The 20,012-nt window shown below is 49.2% G+C and overlaps 1 protein-coding gene across 2 annotated transcripts in view; it reads left to right on the top strand.

Moving 5' to 3' along the window:
• The window catches only part of CACNA1H (calcium voltage-gated channel subunit alpha1 H), a 205,740-nt gene that overhangs the window by 178,937 nt on the left and 6,791 nt on the right, over positions 1-20,012 (top strand). The window contains exons 28-32 of one of the 2 annotated variants that reach the window (XM_034783486.1): positions 3,799-3,877; positions 8,628-8,749; positions 9,238-9,576; positions 12,493-12,648; positions 17,569-17,755. In XM_034783486.1, the coding sequence (XP_034639377.1) occupies positions 3,799-3,877; positions 8,628-8,749; positions 9,238-9,576; positions 12,493-12,648; positions 17,569-17,755 (883 nt within the window). The remainder of the gene's footprint in view (positions 1-3,798; positions 3,878-8,627; positions 8,750-9,237; positions 9,577-12,492; positions 12,649-17,568; positions 17,756-20,012) is intronic. The other variant, XM_034783485.1, reaches the window with a different exon arrangement.

A 20,012-nucleotide genomic window follows, 5' to 3' on the forward strand; every position in this document is an offset into this window, starting at 1 on the left:
TTGGATCAGGCCCAGAGAGAGGTTATAAGACCCACTTGCTCCATGTTCATACAGCAAGTCAGTGGCCTCGGAGGGAGCAGAATACGGGCATGAGTCTCAGCCTTGACATCCTTTCACCAACAGGGTGGGCCCAGCTCAGAGGAGACAACGCTGCCACCTCAGCACAGCCTCTGCGCTGCCTGGGAGGCACTGGGCCTCCCCATGGCGCCCAGTGCAGGGCTGCACCTTCAGGGCACAGCTGAGCCTTTAATGAAAACAGCCTCCGAAAACTCCTGTGAGGTAGCGCGCAGCTGTATCCTCGTTCTGTGGGTGGGGAAACTGAGGCACACAGCGGTTTAAGGTCATCAAAAGGTCTGTGGCACCGCTGGGAACCCAGAATCCTGATCCCCAGCCCACTGGTGCTTAGCTACCACAGCAACTAGATTTGATTAAATCGAATAGCTGGAACAAAAAGACGCCCCTCACTACAGTACTAAGGACGGTGATGTCCTGAGAATCCAAAGCAGAGCGAGGCCGCAAGCCATCCATCACAATGCATGCTAAGCCCATGCCATTGGGGGATGTACTCAGTTCTATGGAGTCCTCCTGGATGTTCTCAGGAAAGCTGCTGGATTTCCCCCTCGCAGCTCACCCTTAGCGTGTTAGTTCAAGGCTCCCAGTGGTTGGAGATACAAATGGGAGGCGAATAGGGTGTCAAGTGACCTGCCAGAGCCATCCGTGCTTGGGTCTCCCTTGACTGTGTGGAACAGCAGCATCCCGCTCCCTGTCCTCCAGCCCCACGCTGGGGAAGGGACCAGTCAGGGGGATGTGTGCGCTCTGCGGACTGTCCCCCATAGCCCCATGGGGAATCCACTGAAAAGGCCAGGCAAGTTTAGGCTGAATTACCCTGTCTGGGAGCCTCTCTGTCCCCAGCAAAGTCCCTCTCCGAGATGTTCCCCAGCTAGGGAGGTGGGACCAGGCTGCTGGGGAGAGAGAATCCGGGGGGAGAACAGATGGCCCTCTCCTGCCCCTGATCTGCGGGCTCTGTGGCTGCATCCCCCGTTTGTTTCAGAGGGAGCAGCTCCACAAGACAGCCTCCTGGGGCTTCCCTTCCCCGGGCTACTCCCCACCCTGACTGCTCCCTGGCAGCGCGTGGCCTCTGCCCATTGACATTGGAGCCGCAGCGAATGACTGATGACGCACTGGCTGCCAGCGGGGGCAGACGGGTGGGTTATTTGTTGCTTTTTACACTGGGTTCAGACAGGCCCAGCACAGGTCAGGGGGAGGCCGGCGGCTAAACAGAGCCTGTGCTGAACTGCCAGGGCAGAACCGCCGTCAGTAACCCTGCCTCAGGTCGCTGGCTGCCAGGCCAATGATTGCTGGCTGTTGTTAGAAGATTAGCTGGATCACGGGTGTCTGTTGCTCCTGGAGAGCCCAGTGAAGGCATCCCAGGCCCTGCCTGCTGTAGAAAAGTTTCTGGACGCGATCTCACCTGCCTTGTTCATCACAACAACATATTTAGCCCTTCTCTAGTGCCTGTCCTCTCTGGCTCTCCCGAGTGCTGGGCTGACCTCAATTACCTCCCGACAAAGGGACTGCAGACGGGTATGTTTAGTTACAGAGGTGAAATGACTCACCCAAGGCCATGTACACAGTGCCCCTCCTATGCTGTTCTGCAGTTTTCTTTGGCCAACTTCCCCTCTCCCTCTCTCCCCCACCTCCTCAGCTGGAATGGGCCTCTGATTTCTTCTTCAGACTTCAGCATCTGCAGGGGCAATGGATCCCCGAAGCCCCTCTTTCCAATAGCTTGAGGCACGCTCCTGTTTAACACAGCGCCGTGACGTAACCCACAGACAAGCTCAGGAGTAAGGGGGAGAGCTGCTGAGTTCATTGCTCACCATGCGCAGCCATCAGCCAGACACATCTCTGCACGTCGGGAAGGCTGCGCGGCCACATCAGGCAGTTTTTACTGGCAAAGTCTCGGCTGGAGTCGAGCTGTTTCTTGGCTCTCCTCTTTTGCGAGCCGGGTGTCGTTGGGGTAGTGAAGCCAGGGCTCGCTGTTAGAGATAATATCCACACATGTCATCTTCAAAGCTCATAAACTGGTGACCACAAAACATGACTTGGCTAATTGCGCTGGAATTACACTGGGAGATTTTCCGAGCTGCAGTTCTGGTGTTTGTGAGGAACACTGTTATTCATCTTTCCATTGACACATCACTGAAGCTACAGGCCGATATGTATATGGAGGGGTAGGATACCAAGATGGGAACTACCAGTAGGCTATCTTAGGGCAGGTCTTCACTACAGGGGGGGGTCGATTTAAGATACGCAAATTCAGCTACGCGAATAGCGTAGCTGAATTCGACCTATCGGAGCCGACTTACCCCGCTGTGAGGACGGCGGCAAAATCGACCTCCGCGGCTCCCCGTCGACGGCGCTTACTCCCACCTCCGCTGGTGGAGTAAGAGCATTGATTTGGGGATCGATTGTCGCGTCCCGACGAGACTCGATAATTCGATCCCCGAGAGATTGATTTCTACCCGCTGATTCAGGCGGGTAATGTAGACCTAGCCTTGGATTTGTAACCCTCTTCCTTATTCCCCTTCCCTACCTCTGCTTTGTTTTCCATCATCACATCATGTCTCTACTTAGACTCTGAGCTGGGTAAGCCAGGGGCTGCCTCTTTTTCCTGTTTTGTGGTACCTAGCACACTTTTAAGCACCATAATTAATAACAGCAGCAGAGCCGTGAAAAATTATTAAGAATCTGCCATCTTATAACCAATCTATAAAATATAAAAAATCCTATATATAAAACCGATCTAGGAAATACAGAGCAATTTTTAAGGCTTCGTGTGCATTAAGATTCAGGGTAGTTCCTACTAAGTCACACTTACAGATGGGTTCAGTGAGCTCCAGCAAGCCCAGAGGGAACTTGCAATGGAAGATCTTGTGGGGAAGCCCCAAGAACAGCCAAGCTCAGGTAGGAATCCTTTTGAGTCTGAGTTACCAGTTAAACCCGGGAACAGGACAGGTATAAGTTTGGACACCGATTCAGGGTCTGTGTTTCTTCTTGAGGAAGAGATAGGGACCCTGCCCATTCTCAGTTGGCAATGAAATCCAAAGCTGGATTCTCAGACCGCTTGCTTAGGCTGGGGGCCCTGGTTTTTTATTTTCCATTAGAAGAAATGCTGCAAATGAGATTTAACCAGGAGGGTTTTACCCATTGGCTGGCGATTTAACCCACTGATTGCAATAACAGGACACAGCCAGGAAACATTAAAGGTCACTGTTGACCCTCCCCTGGGGTCAGAGGGAGCTTTTGAAATAAGGCAGGTGCCTGCATAGGAATTGAGGCGCCTCACTTCAGTGTCTTATTTTTGAAACTCTTGCCCTTAATCACCATAAAATAAACTTTATCAAACCACGAAAGAGCTAAAAATCCAAACCAAGGCCCCGATTCAGCCCAGCACTTCAGCACATGCTGAACCAAAAGCACATGCTTAAGTCCCATTCTGTGCTTGGTGGAGTTGGGCCCTAAAGCAGCACACTGAGCAGGTGGGGGTAGGAGGGTCCTACACAGACACCGACAGTAGCTAAGACACAAAACACCTGTGGGTGGGGGTGGCTGAAGTGGACAAAACCACCTGAAAGAGAGAGGGTACCCGGAAGGCTTCTCTAGAGAGCGGCCCAACGATTAACCACTGGCCATTTTGTTTCCCTTTTTTTTTTTTTTGCTTGTATTTAAAATGTAATGGAGCAATTATGGTTGTGACCTCAACTTGCCTGACGCTTGTTCTGCTTTCTTCTTATGTAGGTAGGGAACCTTGGCCTACTTTTTATGCTCCTGTTTTTTATCTATGCTGCCCTGGGAGTGGAGCTGTTTGGAAAGCTAGGTGAGTAATGTGCTTGACACTGTTTATTTCATCCAGTCGATATTTATTTGTCTCTCTCCGTTTCCTTTGTTTTCTCCCTCTCTCTCTCTGGTCCTTTATGGCTCTGTAGCTCTGAAGATTAAAGCTTTCTCTTGATCTTGGGGTCACAGCTGACACATGAGGATGTAACACAGACCCTTTCCACACCACACATACACACACGCAGAGAGTTCTGACCCTGCTTCCAGCTGCAGAGGAACTGTTTACTGCCTAAATATAATAATCTTGCAGGGATAGAGTCACTAAGGCGGAAGTTCGCTGCTTACAGAGTTGGCTTAGAACCAGGTTTATGTTGGAGTAGCACCACAGTGAACCTCTCGCTCTTCAGATCTTCCGCTGCCCTTAATTATTTCCTTTTCCGATACGTTTTGGGATTCTGTCTTGTTTATAGATTGTTCTCTAAGAGCCATTTCCCCCTTTCTCAGTCATCACAAAGCATCAGCCGTCTTAGCGACTTACGCCACCGACATCGTTTATTTACCCTGCTCAAGGGAGGTCTCTGACACTGCAGAAGAAATGGCTAACTAGTCACATACGTGCTGCCGTCCAGAAGAAGAGCAGGAGGCGTTAGACAGGAAAGGCAGCATAGTCCTGCTTTGCTCCCAGCTTCCTGGGAAGAGAGAATACCCCCCTTCGCTATCCTGGTCGGTGACTTCCCCGTTCCCGACCAGCTCTTGTTGTAGGGTGGCCAGATGTCCCTATTTTATAGGGACAGTCCCGATATTTGGGGCTTTTTCTTATATAGGCTCCTATTACCCCCCACCCTCTGTCCTGATTTTTCACACTTGCTGTCTGCTCACCCTATCTTGTTGACCAAGTTCAGGAGACACTGCGATCAGAGGTGTAACTGCAGCACCTAGTTTTGATTGAACGAACTCAAATCACAAGAGTAGTGAAGCTGTGGCAGCACGGGTTATACAACACCGCCTGGGCCCCTCGAGAAGCTAGCTCACGCTGTTGTGGCTTTGCTGCTATTGTTATTGAAGCTGGCTAGAGTTGAGCTAGCTCGGGCGTGTCCGCACATGCGCCAGTCACCCTTCTGACTGCAGTGTAGACATAACGTTTTCACAATGTGGCTCTCTGGCTCCCTCTACTGGATGGACCACATAGAGGTCTGTGGGTCCGTGATCGCTGCAGCTGGAAGCATGTTTCCCAGCTCGGGTAGACAGACACACCCGCATGCTAGCTTGCTACAAATAGCAAAGTAGCCATGGGGACGGCGTAGGCGAGCCACCCAAGTATATACCATGGGGTCCAGGGTTTATACTCGGGCAGGTAAGTCAGGCTGCTACCCATGAGTTGCTGACAGAACAAGAAGCAATGGTCTCAAGTTGCAGTGGGGGAGGTCTAGGTTGGATATTAGGAAACACTATTTCACTAGGAGGGTGGTGAAGCACTGGAATGCGTTACCTAGAGAGGTGGTGGAATCTCCTTCCTTAGAGGTTTTTAAGGCCTGGCTTGACAAAGCCCTGGCTGGGATGATTTAGTTGGGAATTGGCCCTGCTTTGAGCAGGGGGTGGGACTAGATGACCTCCTGAGGTCCCTTCCAACCCTGATATTCTATGAGTCTATGATATCCCCGCTATTTAGCATGCTAGCGTGAGCAGAGCTAGCACATGTCTGTCTGCCTGGGTTGGGACACATGCTCCCAGCTGCAATGTCGACATACCCTATGAGTCAGGTGTTTGCTTCATGCTAACAGCGCTGCATCTTTTAGCTCAGGAGGTAAAGCCCATGCTTTTAGAAGCGTGCAGGCTTTTAGGCCCCATGTTCAATCCTCACAGGTTACAACCCATCTAGGGGCATCACCAGCCTTCCATTAAGCAAGTCCAGGAACGCAACAGAGAGACTGTCTCCTAGCCAGCTCCACAGCACTGTCCTCTTTCCAGTGTGACAGGGCCAGGGGACAAAGTGTCAGAGTCACATCCAGAGTGTACCCTCGGTATCACAGTCACCGATTGGGAGTCCCACACACATTGCTTGGCAAGCCTTGAAAGCTTTGATTTAGGACTCACTTTTGCATGTTGTGATTCTAACAAAGCTTCAGAAACGTCCAAAGCAGCTGCTTCCTCAGCCCGTAGGGATGGAGAGGCGGGGCTGATCATTTTCAGATGGGCTTGATAGGGTTACAACCGTGCTTAGGGCCCGACTGTGGTATTTATATGAAACAGCAGGAGCTTCAGAAAGCTATGCAGTTAATGATGCTGTTACGTATTTTGCACTGCTGTGATGCTTTTCAGTGTATGGATTTCAATGTACTTTACATATATGTATTCCCCATAATCCTGACTGGGAGATCAGAAAGTGTTAGTAGCTCCATTTTACAGAGGGGGAAACTGAGGCACAGAGAAGGGAAGTGACTTTCCCAAGGTCACCCGACAAGTCACTGGCACAGCTGTGAAAGGATCCCTAAGTCTTCTGACTCCAAGTCCCATGTTTTAGCTATTAGACAATGCCTCTTGGGGAGTTATGTGATCATTCGCATCATTGCTCTCTACTGATATGTCTAAATGACGGTTGTTTTTTTAAAAAATGGTATTACGGTAGCAGCTAGGGATCCCCTGAGATCCAGGCCCCCTTGTGCTAGATGCCGGACACATACAAAGTGAAGAGGGTCACTGCCTGGAAGGGTTTCCAATTTAAATAGACAAGACAGACAAAAGGAATATTTTTATATTCCCATTTTACAGCTGGAAAAACTGAGGCCCAGAGCAGGTAAGTGACTCGTCACACAGTCCGCATGTGGCAGAGTCACTAATAGAACCCAGGTCTCCTAGGTCGCAGATCAGTGCATTACAACATCTATGCTTGTGCAGCAACTCTCCAGAGAGCAGCATTGAAAATGTGGTGATTCCCGTGCCAGGTATCTCTGGTAGTGGCAGTATTTATTCACCTATCCTTAGACAGAAGATACCTGAATACCTTAAAGACTATGCAGCCCTCTCTGCAGCTCTAAATCCATGCTGTGTTTCTATGCACGCTCCATGCCAGCCCTGTGCAATAAACAATTGCTGTGTGTGGTTGGAGATTGAGACTTGATCCCAGCTGTGACGAGCACCCAGCCAGCCAGCAGACCACTTCCACTTCCTGACTTTTATTGGGAACAGTTTGATTTTCCTTTTCTCAAGCACAGCTGGTCCATGTCTGCCACAAAAAAGCCCAGCTCCCTCCTCACTGAGGTTGGTGGCCGGGCTTTTTTTTTTTTTTTTTTTTAATGCACTTCAGAAATAAATGACTAATAATGAAAGGCTCTTGCAAGAAGGATTGCTGCCTGTCCTAATGAAAACTTAATGAGCCTGTGTTTTATGTACAAGGGGATGTTTGGTGTGTGCAATTTACATTCATTAGGATATTAAATCTCAGGGAAAAAAATAGCAAAATTGCTCATGTTATTCCAGTAAAATATCCCTTATGGGAAATGTGCTCTGTTTAAAAAAAATAAAACAAGATAATGAACACAATGGAGAGAGTAATAGTCAAGTAGACGGTGCAGAGCGGCAAAGAGGGAAAGTAGTGTTCGTAGCCATTTGTGGAGAGTTAGCTTACACGTTCTTACTTCTTTCCACTTCATTTTCAGCGTGGTATATAGTTAGCACTGCCTGTTAAGTGGGGGGTGGAGGGAGCGAAAATGCAATCAGGTTTGTACCGAAGGCAAGTTACTTAATCTGCAGGAGGTCTTCAGAGATTTTACACACGTGCCCAGCAAGCCGGACTACTCCTAGTCATAGACTCGGCTCTTCCATAGCACGTTTCACCAGTAGAGCTCATAGCTCCTTACACAAGGGGGCAGTATCTTTATCCCCCTTTGTGGAGATGGAGAGACTGAGGTGAAGGCCACACTGACTAGAGTGCGACAGAAATGTTGGATCTCCAAACCAGGGCGATTGCTTGGGGGAGATTAGGGTGAGGGGAAAATCTGCTGCAAAAGAGCTTGTTGCCTCTGAGAACAGAGGAAGGTAGAACCGTCCCCGACGATCGGCTTGCGCTGCAACTATGAGCTACGGACAACATCCGGGGGCACGTGAACGTGCCCTTCTGAGCTCCAGGAGCACCCACAAAGCTAGGCTCTGATTCCAAGGCTGCAGATTGTAAGCTCCTTGGGGCAGATGCCATCTTTGTGTCCTGCTTGTACAGCGCCTAGCACAGCGGGGGTCCCGGTGATACAAACCGTAACAACATCCTGTACAAGATGAAATCATGGAATTGAATGAAAGAAAGAAACACTCCATGTAGGGTAAAGTCCCAAGAAGCTTAGTGAAGGTAGGGGTGTGGCAATGGAGATGCCCCTACAGATGAAACCCATATGGTTCATCTTCCTCTTGTAACTCCCGCACCCTGCAGCACTATTAACCCATGCTTCCAAAGCTCTTTCCCTCCCCTCCACCTTGACAATGAAGTTGGCAAAGCACTAAATAATAATAATACCTAGCTCTTAGATAAAATCTTTAATGAGTAGATCCCAAAGCACGGTCAGTATCATTTATCCCCATTGTACTGATGGGGAAACTGAGGCACAAAGCAAGGAAGCAATTTTCCCATGGTCACACAGCAGGCCAAGGGCAGAGCTGAGACTAGAACCCAGGTTTCCTGCGTCTCCAGCCTGTGCTGTAGCTGCTTGGCCACACTGCTGTATTGTCAGTTGGAGCTGTTTGTAAACCAGCCCTGTTAAGAACTGTCTTCATTGTGTTGCTTTTGCTTCTGTTCTGTGCAGACTGCAGCGAAGACAATCCCTGCGAAGGTCTGAGCCGGCACGCAACCTTCACCAACTTCGGCATGGCCTTTCTCACCCTCTTCAGGGTGTCGACTGGGGACAACTGGAATGGGATCATGAAGGTACGTGTGCTCTCTGGCCATGCTGCTGCCAGCTTCTCCACGCTCCAGCTGTTCTCTGCCCCCTTTCCGCCACGGAACTGACCAGTGTGAGTTTACACCACTGCCCTCTATGGGAGGAATCAATCGTGTGGCACAGGCCCTGTGCTTCTAAAAGATACCAGAGCTCCCAATTTAGCTCATGTGGCGGGGTTGTGGCCTAAGACAGCTGATCCCACTGCACCCACTTACCCCATCTCTATTCTGTTTACTGCAGAAGTTCAGCTGGGTGTCTGGGGCATATTGGTGTGTCCCTAACGTCAGTACAAAAGAAAAGGAGCTAAAACTCCACCCTGCATATGGAGTGCTGAGTCCTCAGCCTGTGTCTGCAATAATCTTCCCATTAGCTGCACAGTTCTGAACAGCTTTGGAGTCTGTCTGTGGTTTAATGCTTGTTAGGAAAGTTCAGTCTGCTTCAAAGCCCTCCCTCCCTCCCTCTCTCTGAATCTCAGGACACGCTGCGGGAATGCACCAAGGAGGACAAGCACTGCCTGAGTTACCTGCCCATCATCTCCCCCGTCTACTTCGTCACCTTCGTCCTCATCGCCCAGTTTGTCCTCGTCAACGTGGTGGTGGCCGTGCTGATGAAGCACCTGGAGGAGAGCAACAAGGAAGCCAAGGAGGACGCGGAGATGGACGCGGAGATAGAGCTAGAAATGTCCAGAGGAGGGAGCACCCCGGCCAACAGCGGGGGTGGAAGTGGCACCTCTGCTTCGGACGTCAGGGCCCCCTACGGGAGCCAGGAGGCCATGAAGCCAGAGTCCCCCATGCGAGTGAAACATCAAGCCCTGGTAATGATTGACTCAAGGCCTATGGTATCTTCTAATGAGCGGGGCAGGGAGCTTCTGGTCAGGATCTGTTGAGCAGAAGAGGCTCCAGAGTCTGTCAGAACCAGGGCCGCCCAGAGGATTCAGGGGGCCTGGGGTCTTCGGCGGCGGGAGGCCCCCACCGCTGAATTGCCGCCAAAGACCCGGCACTTTGGCGGCGGGTCCTGGGGCAGAAGGACCCCCCTGCCGCCGAATTGCCGCCGAAGACCTTGAGCGGAAGAAGCTCCGGGGGCCCGGGCCCCACGAGAGTTTTCTGGGGGCCCCGGAGCGAGTGAAGGACCCCGCTCCAGGGGCCCCGAAAAGCTCTCGTGGGGGCCCCTGTGGGGCCCGGGGCCTGGGGCAAATTGCCCCACTTGCCCCCCCCCGGGCGGCCCTGGTCAGAACCCCAGTTATATCAAGCTAAAGGGACGTGCCACGAGGCAGTTCAAAAGGAAGGCAGCTTTTCCCGTGTCCCCCAGGAACTTCGCGCTTGGGAGTAGTTTCCACCCCCATCTCCAAGTCTTCCGACAAGTTGAGAGGCTCCCCAGGATGAAGGGGAATCTGGCTCTTTGCCCTCTGCATCTGACCTTTCACCACACAGCATTCCAGGGGGAGTTTTAACATCCATTTCTAGTAGGCCTCAGCAGTGGAGGAGCATCCCTGGTGAATTTGGGCTCAGAGAAGTAACAGCCCGAGTCGCATTTTATATGCACCACTCCCCTCTTTGTACGTCATTTTATCGTGAACAGCAGCTGCAGGGCCGTTGGTAGCATAGGAGACTTTGCCCTGAGCAATCCCAGTTCGTGGGCTAAGCGGATGGCAGGACATTCTTCCATGCAGGTGCAGAAATCCAGCTCAGGTTATTTTGAGTCTTAGCACATCAGCCTCTTGGCAGGATTTACAAAGGAGCCGATCGGAGTGAGGTGCCCGAATCACTTGAAATTCAGTGGGGGTTGTGCTCCAGTTTGAAAACCACCATGCTTGACATTAGGGCGCAAATCCAGTTCTGACCGAAGCTCTCGCAACTCTCACTGACTTCAGCAGGACTTATGCTCTGCTTAAGCCAGGCTGAATTTGGTCCTGGGCCTTTTCAAAGTCCACAGCAAACAGCTGATGCCAACTTGGTGAGTGTGGAAATATCCCCAGCTCCCAAGCAAGCGGCACTTTGAACTCTTTGACTCCTATTTACCCTCCAGAAAAACAGGGCAATCAAAATTTAGGCAGGAGGGGGGTGAGATTTGTCCCATCTCATGGCAGACAGTATATTGAAAAGAGAAAAATACAGGCTTGCTTTGCTCATATCATGAAAAATTAATCTACCATAAAATCAACAGGGGATTTTAGACTAAATAGTATTTTTTTTATCCCTCAGACTCTAACAAGACAGATAAAAAGTAACTTGGTTAGACAGTAGCAGGGGAGACAGCATTTTGAATCTAGAGTTAATAAAAGTTTCTACCGGCAAATGAAGCACAATAGAATTGGTCGAATTTCTCCTTGGGCTTTGAGCTCTCTGTTCTGGTCACACATTGAACACAGACTGATCACACTTTTTATAAATGTGGTCATGATCTGTCAATAGTCACTGAACAAATTGCAGCCCGTGGGTTGTTCCCAAAACTGCTCATCTCACCTGCTCATGGTGCGTGATTGGACAGCTAAAACTTTTTAGAATGACAACTGGGAAATAACCAATCAAATGTTTCCTGGGAGGGGTTTTCACATGACTAATTGTCAGTGTGTAAATGTGTATAACTTCCAGGCGTCAAAAACATTTCCATGAATAAATTGATGGCCATCCAATTATTTGTGACTAGCCAGTAGTACAGTGCCAGCGAAGCAGACTTACCATGTTGTTCAGTGTATTGGTAAAAAACCCTTCCATCAGCTGGAAAACCCTCCATACGGCATGGTGTTAGCAGGGTGAGTTCCCACCGTGACCTACATCTCAGGTGCCTCAGGTTGGAACAGATGCCTCATGGAGTTCCTGCTCCAGGTACCTACAGGAATAGGCCAGAGGCCTGTCTGAATCCAGGTCAAGAAGTTGCAGGCTAATGCTTTAACCCCCACCCATTACAGCCCTCGGAACCCTAACTGGATTACCGTGTCCATCTGGTGTGGTATTTGGCTCCCCATTTAGCTAGGTTCTCTGACATTCAGTAACTTTGCCCTGGGCTGGGTTACATGCACACCTAGGAGATATGAAACCCCTGGGGCCAATGGTCCCATTCCCAATATCGCGGAAACCAGGCTAGTGGCACATGGGATTAGATGTTTATAGTCCACTCTGGCTGCACTGTACAGCAGGGAAGGAATGATCCAAGGAGCCTCCTCAACCCCCAGGCAGAGCCCAGACACAGTATAGTTTGGAGTCGAGCCGCTGTTCCCTGCTAGAAATGCCCCTGGTGCTGGGCTGTCCAAACGTGGAAAGGGTGGTGAGAGCCCAGCCCTTCCGTGTGAGTTAGTGGAGTTGGCCAGGCCCAGGGGGCAGTGCCTGCTCAAGGCTGGCGGAGCTGCTCCTCCAATGGGCATTATCTGGGGAGCTCCCGGAGGGATCGGGAGGAGTCGGTCAGAGTTCCTCAAGCTGCTACAGGGCAAGGGGGTGTGGAGTTCAAGGAAATACTGTTCTTAGGGTAACGGGGCAGGAGACTCTCACACCTGGAGTGGAAGGGGCTTTTACAGTGTCTGGGCATGATGGGACAGATGCCTTTGCAAGAGGTAATAAGACACTCCAGACTTTCTTGCCATTTGGACCCTTTTCTGCCTTCCTTTTCTCTTCCTTCCCGTTTCACACGGATGGGGCAGGTGTGGGGAGAGCGTGTGTGAGCGCAGGGTTGAAGTGTGAACCCCATCCTTGCCCCGCTACTGATACCTTTTATCTTCCTAATTTTGTCCCCGAAGGAGGCACTGAGCTGTGAGAACGTGTCTTTAGCCATCCCAGACTCAGACCCGCTGGAGGGCAGAGAGACTCCCCAGATGGAAAACACGTCCTTCCGCTCTGTTCCTCACCACCATGTCCTGACACCTTCCCACAAAACCCCAGGCCGCGAGTCAGAGGTGAATGAACGACGGGCCGTTGCTTCTGCGTTGTGCCATCATGCTTTAGTGCTGTGCAGCTGGCTGATGGTGTAGTCATGTCCGCCTAGCATTGTCCTCTTCCTGTCACTTTACAGCTAGAACAGCCTGTTTCCGTCCTCTGTCTTCCATGCTGCCTTTGCATCTGCTGAAGCTGGGCACGTTCTAAATCATTCCGCTGGGGCAGGCCAAGGAGCCTGCATGGATTGCGTGTGACGTGCTCTTTTTAGCCAAGAGAGCCCTGCACTTATTAGACAGAGGGGGGGATAGATTGTTAAATAAACAGTGAGTCCTGCAAGTAACACCGTGATGTGTCTCACGCATGGAAAAGCTGCTCCCCACTGCCTCGATATGGACGCGACATAGATCATCCACAGCTGTTAAAATTGGCTTTGATTTTTCAAGTCGGTCAGCTGGTAACCTGTGGATTTTCGACCTGGCAGGCAGTTTCCACTGTGCGGCTCACGTGAGCATATTTTCTTGGTTAAGCTGGAGGGGGGCAGCAGGTAGAGATTTCTATCAATTTCCTGCTTTTGGTTGAATGCCGAAATTGATTTTCTTGCAATTACTGGGAACTCTTTAAATCTGTGCTGAGAAGGTGGAATGGCACAACAAAAGCAACACATGGTACGTAACAATCTGGGCCCTGGCATAGAAAAGGGACATAACAGAAAAACTCCACAACTACTCCATGATTGATTGGTTGCACCTCATCTTATGATGGGCTCTCAGCGGGTAACTGACAGTATAGGAAATGGCCACGTTTCAGTGTGTCTTGGGGAAGTGACCCGTGGACATCCCTGGGTGAGGTCGTGCAACAAGAAAGGCAGGAGTGAATCTATTGCTGTTGAGAGCCATTCCTGTGTTTTGCAACTGAAATGACCTTTGTGGGATATAAGGGGGGAGGTGTTTTCCCACACTGACCCTTCTTGCTTCTAATCGTCTTTCAAAACAGTGTTCAGGCTGGGTCCTGTACCAGATGAGAGCTCTTCTTAACCCCAAAGCAGGACTAGCTCTAGACCCCTTCAGCACCCATGACCAGGGATGGTGCTGTCTGCTAACTCTGGGCCTAGATTACCTTAAACTCTGCCTCTCCGTCTCTGACCCTCTGGCATCCTGGGAGTCGCTAATGCCAGGGTGATTGCAGGACATCTTTCTCATGGGTCCTGCACCTCTGGAACTCCCTCCCACTGGAACAACATTGAAGTGTATACCTGTTTCAAAGAGAGTTAGTCTTTGCCCAGACTTTCAGCTGATTGAGGGCTGTGAAATTCTGGGCTCTTAGCCAAATGGCCAGAACTCTCTCTTCTCTCAATCTTAAATCAGTAGGCTATTGGGTTTGCTCCTGTCATTTGGAATTGTTAATGAGTGGCCGTGGAAAAGGGACCCAAACACCATTTGTAACAGGTGCCTTAGGATCATGTGTGACAATTGCCGTGTTATGGCAGCCTCGCAACATGACGATGTTTTGAGACATAACACCACACGGCATGGGAAACCCCAAGTCTAGACTTGCATGGACCTCCCCAAATCAAGCCATCTGGCCTCATTAGGACCATGCTGTCTCTACGTTCACTGCTCTACTGATGTCTGTAATTAGAGTGACAAAAAAGGCAAGTGGCAAACATCTCTGGAAATCTCTGGATCAGTGGCATCTCCGAGCAAGTTCTGGGCTAAGACTGAGTTATTGATTGGAGGGTGAGTTTTCAGTGGGTAAGGCAGGAAACAATCTGTATGAAGAAAAGCGACTCCGAGAAGCATCTCTTGCTCTCTGCAGGGCTTCTGCTTCCTTGTCTCCTTTAACCTTGGCCACCTGGAAGCTAAGCTTTGATTTGCATCAAAGGGAGAATGCAGCAAGGGCATGTTGCAAAGAGAGGCAATAATTGGCACGTTGAATGTGTACCACAAGAGGTCGAGGGTTCCTGCTGCTGTGCGGATAAGGTCCTGGCTGGTCCTAGGGCAGACAGCTTGTTAGCTCGGAGGAGAGTTAGAAAAAATGTCACCTTGTTAAGCTGCAAGTGTTTGAGAATTTTAAGTGGCTCCCGGTTCTGGCATGTACAGGCAAGAGTATTTGTTTTTCGCTCTTGCTTACCTCCTCCCTTCCTCACTGTGGAGCCTGGAGTTATCTGTGTGGGAAGTGGCTGAACTAGCTCTGAGAGTGAGCTACATTTATTTAGCAGGACAAGCGAGAGAGAACAAAAAGAGCAACAGCCACTTATGTGCCTTCCCAGGAGCCCCCCTGGGGAGTTCTGCCATTGCTTGCTTGCAGGAACCGTGCTCCAAACTCCAGGCCCACGTCTCCTGCCACAGTCTCCTTTGCTTGTGGAGTATTTCTTTTTGTTTAAAAAAACATGGAGTCGGTTTAGGACTGGGGAAGAGGCTAAGCTGACAGGGAGCCGGTGAAGGGTAGGAAGCATGGGTGGGGCACACTGGTTACATACAGGTTCCCTACGTGATCTACCCGTCCCTGCCACTGCGTGTGCAACTAACATTAATGTTCTTTATTTAAGGCTAGATTATACCTTTGTCTCCTCTGGCTGTGCAGGGGATCAGGCAGCAGCACTGGGGTCTCCCAATACCACCGACCACACACACACACAGCATTCAGAGCGCCAGGACGGTATTTCACACACACGTACACACAGAGGCAGACTCTTCCTGGGACAGCGCACCTGGACACTGCCCTGTCTCATGAAGACACGGTGGCATGGATTTAAGCTGTACAAGCTTGCTCAGAACCCTGGGTACATACTCACACTGCTCGTCAGTGCCAGGGTCTGGGTCACCCCACCTTCACTTCCATTTCCAGCTGGGATCGCTGGATTGACACTCGTGTGTGTATGCCTACCTGAGCTGCTGTCACAGCTCAGACAGCAGTGTAAACTCTTGGGGTGAAATCCTAACCCTATTGAAGTTGGTGGGAGTTGTGCTGTTAACTTCAATGGGGCCGGGATTTCACCCTCAATCTGGCCCTTATCCAGCATGCTCCAAAGGCCCACTGAAGTCAATGGAGGGACTCCGGTTGACTTCAGCGGGCACTGGACCAGACCCAGCGGAGTGCTAACTAGACACGTTAAAAACAAATATGAAGACAAAGGGAGCTTGTGTTCAAGTGTCAACGGACGTCACCATTTCTTAGAGTGGCATTACACCCTGGTTGGGCCAAAGTACATATCAGGTGTGTAAATTTAATACGTTCATATTTAAAACTTCCTTATAAATGGATCTCTTCTGTTCCCATTGAAAAGGTCACGCATTGGCCCAGTGCCCAATGGCCTCCGTTATCGCAGTCTTTTCCGTTAGGAAGTGTTCTTTGCAGCCAACAGTCCTTTTTAAAGAATTTTAAACAAGAGCTTAGTTTCTATAGACAATATTGTGACCATTCTTCAGAAAATGGCTTCATGAGCCACTGTTTAAAACTATTGATAAAGGGAAACGACTCCTTTCTTGCCAGCACTTTTCTTCGTAAATGACCTTATGCATGCAGCTCAGGTGTTCACATGCTATATTATTAACTACAGTGACTCTGCTCTGGCCAGAATTGGCACAAACCTGATGCATTAACAGATTAGAACTGAAGGCCTGGGTTCCCTAGCGCTGTTGATCAAATCAGTATTTTGTTCCTGGTGCCAGCTACCCATAAATAATTGCTGCTTGATCCACTGTATTCTCAGCCAAGTTCAACAGCGTAAAAGCACAGTAAGTTGTCTCAAGGATTTGTCCTAAGAGGAGAAAAATTCATGAGCTGGGGATATGGAAAATACAGATTTAACCAGATCCTCAATGATATGTGGACAATTCAACTTTGAGACTTGAGCCCAGACTTTTCTAGCATGACTGAGGGAAACCCTGCAGCTGGGAAGTAAAATGAATTAATTTAACATTCATAACTGGGAAAATGTTTTCAGGCAACCTCTTGGAGGCTGACATTAAAGGAAAAGTGATGTCATTAGTTGTATTTTAAATAACTAAATAAATGGTGAGGGAACGTGTCTAGTAGTTAAAACAGGGAGTCAGAACTCCCACCTCCGACACTGACTCACTATATGACCCTGGGCAAGTCACATAAACTTGTCTTAGTTCTTCCCTCTGGGAGTGGCATAACAATTAGGTAAGTAAAGAAATTTAAGTCCCTTGGATAAAAGTTGCTAAATAAGGACAGAGTACAAGTGGTGTTATATAAATATATATTTGCAATATCAAGCCGTGATCCTGCAATGTGTAGCAGAGTCACTGGGGCTCAGCATGGACTATAGGATACACATCACATAGGACTGAGGTCTTAGTGTATCTACAGGAGGTGAGCAATGTGTATTTATATGCATGATAAATCAATGACCAGAGACTTGTCACTGCTTGTCAGCATGGGTTTGAGTGTCTCTGAGTGGGAGCGGCCATTTTACCCATCTATCTTCAGACTGGACCCGGAGCTGGGGGTGTAGGTTAAGACGTAGGTAATGCTTATCACTGTGGGAATTCCTAAGAATTGCAGGACACTTTCCGAGTTATTATTAAATTAACGGCACAATAAAAGATTAGAACTTGTCCACTTGGAAAGCCTCTTTCTCGTGCGTTCCCATGATGATCTGTGTTTCCTGTGATGTCAGATGCGTGTCAAGGTGGTGGCTTCCTGGCTGATTGTTAATTGTTGTTCTGTTATATTTCAGACACATTTTGAGTGATTTACTTATCAATAGAGCCAGTGCTGAGTAAAGCCTCTTTCACGTCCCACTGGAACTTTCTTTTACCCAGGGGCACCAGAGACATCAAGCGAGAGGCATATCTGCCTAGAGTTTTAAGCCTCAGTGCTGTTTCCAAGGGTAGCTAACAAAAAGGAGATCACTGCAGCCTCACTGCCAGGGTGCAGAATAACCCAGTTTTCCTTCTCTTGCTAATTTGCAGGAAGGTGCTGCCTGCATGAGAGCAAAGAGAGAGCCTCAGAACTTCCTAACGGTTCGCAAGATCTCAGTGTCCCGGATGCACTCCTTGCCCAACGACAGCTACATGTTCCGCCCTGTGATGCCAGCCAAGGCCCCGTTCCCTCTCCATGAGGTGGAGATGGAGACCTATCCCTGCAAATCACAAAGAGGTACCACGGGGAGGGGATGCATTCTCTGTGCTCTTTGTTCCTCCTCATATTGTATTTGCTAGGAACTGGGAGGATGTCAGGCGAACTATGCAAGGAATCAGAATCAGTTCATGTGGTGGTGTGATAGGAAGCCAAATAATGCAGTCAGTACAGAATAAATCCTTTTAAATGTCATTTGCTACTAAATTTACTTTATTTTATGCTACGTCTAGAATTTTCAGGGTGCTGTAGGATTTTGTATTTAAAATGCATAACTGCCTTGTTGAAGTTATCTGGAGGAAACTGGAAGTTTGCGTGTCTAGATAGGGGACCAATGGGCACCGGAGAGGTTGCAGGGTGAAGGTTGTGTGTCATGGAATAGCATATTATCTGTATGTTTCTTCTTATATGATCAGCAGTGAAATAGTTAACAAGGGTGTCATTTGTATTGCGATTATCAGTTTTCAGAGTCAACACAGTATTGAGATGAATGGGGCAGTTCCAACTTCTCAGAGCTATAGTTTCAGACTGTCTGTAGACTCCGGAAGCTGTCACTTTACTAGATTACATTTAGGTCCCATTAGGAAGGTTTTTGTTATAAAGCTAGAAACCATTTTTCCCCCTCGGAAAAACTGAGATTGCATAGCACAGCTCTGTGATGAGTTTTGTGTGGTAGATTCTATGGAATCCGAAACTACATGGGGGTTCTGACAACACATTGAGACAACCACATCCAAATATTTTTGCCCTAAGATTCCATTTTCTCCCCAGTGATTCCTGTCCTGCAGGTTGGTTTAAAAGGGGAATGGGAGTGAGAAAGAATGTCTATCTCCCTAAAAACATGTGCATCTTGAATTATTGTTTTCTGGCTCCCAAGAACTGATCCAGACTGGCTTCCTCTGACGCAACAGTATTTTAATGCAAGAACGGCATGGACAGATGGGTGGTGGGATTACCTGGTGGGGCTGGCCAGGACTAGCCGATCTGTTCTGATTTCTCCGGGTAAAGTAACTCTCTGTTTGTTAAAAAGCTCTGGACACAGCTCAATGTTCTCTGTTCAGTATTTATGGTTGTTCCACCTGCCCTGGAAAGGGAAAAGCAAGAGCTTTGCCTAAGCAAAGTGAGTGGTTGTTGGATTTCACTGCCGACGGACTGGGGCTGACTCACCGATCTCTGACGCTGATGTGAACGAGGAAGAATTCCACTGGTGTCAGTGAAAAACTGGCATGAGGGGAGAATCTGGTCCACTATTTTGTAACCTTTTCCAGCTGGATTCCTCAGAAAATCACAAGAAATATCCCTACGCCTCACAGAGGGACTATTTTCCCTCCTCCAGTGACCGAATCCTACCAGTGTCCCCTCATGCTGTGCTGATCAGCCTACTGGGGGTGTACGCTGGGACTAGTGTTTGTTTCATGCCTTTTTGTGGGCTTTTTGGAGGTCTTAGGAAGCCAGTTATCAGACCAGAATCAGCGAGAGCTGCTCTTCTTCTAGTGGTTTGGTTACTAGATGGGGAAAAATGCCATGAAGTGGCCAGATCGTGTGTTCTTTCGGCCCCATAAACGGCTCCCTGACTCATTAAGAAAACAAATGAAAAACACACAGATGCTGAGCGATTTTGGTTTTATTCAGCTCTCCAGAATACCGCAATTTAGGGCTTTCTTGGTCTCTCGTCTAGGAGAGCGAGTTGGGAAAATTTCCATCAGACGGCTAGTCCAAGAAAAGATGGTGGGGGGGGGAATGCCATGAAAATGTTCACTGTGTTTATTTGGTTTGCCCACCAGCTTCAAAAGCCCCGCCATAATGCTTGCCTAAGAAAGGAAAGATTGGTAATAGGGTGTCAGCCAACTCGTTGGAAAGGTGTTAGCGGTGCGTCCGGAGTGGGTATTTATGGTCCCTATCCAAGAGGACTAGATTAGCAAGTGCAAACCAAAATTGAAGGGTATTGGCAAAGTTTTGTGGGATCCCAGGACGGGTCTAGCCAGAGGGGCTACGGGTCATGACTTCCTTGCAGTCACAGAGCTGTGGAGGAGCGAAGGACAGTCATGGGAACGCCTGCCACACTGCAGAGCTGAGGACCGCAAACAGAGCTATGCGTGGTTCTTTCAGTCCCTCTGAGGATGGATAAAATTCATTAAAATATTCCGTGCATATTCTGGGAAAAGGTCCAACCCCCCACAAAAAAAAGGGCCCCAAAAGCCTATTTTTCTCAACGCAATCAGCTACCCAAGAGGCAACTGCAGACTGTCTAAATGGGTCTTGTCACAGGTCCAAGGTC

Source organism: Trachemys scripta, chromosome 10, assembly GCF_013100865.1.
Source record: "Trachemys scripta elegans isolate TJP31775 chromosome 10, CAS_Tse_1.0, whole genome shotgun sequence".
NCBI lineage: Eukaryota > Metazoa > Chordata > Testudines > Emydidae > Trachemys > Trachemys scripta.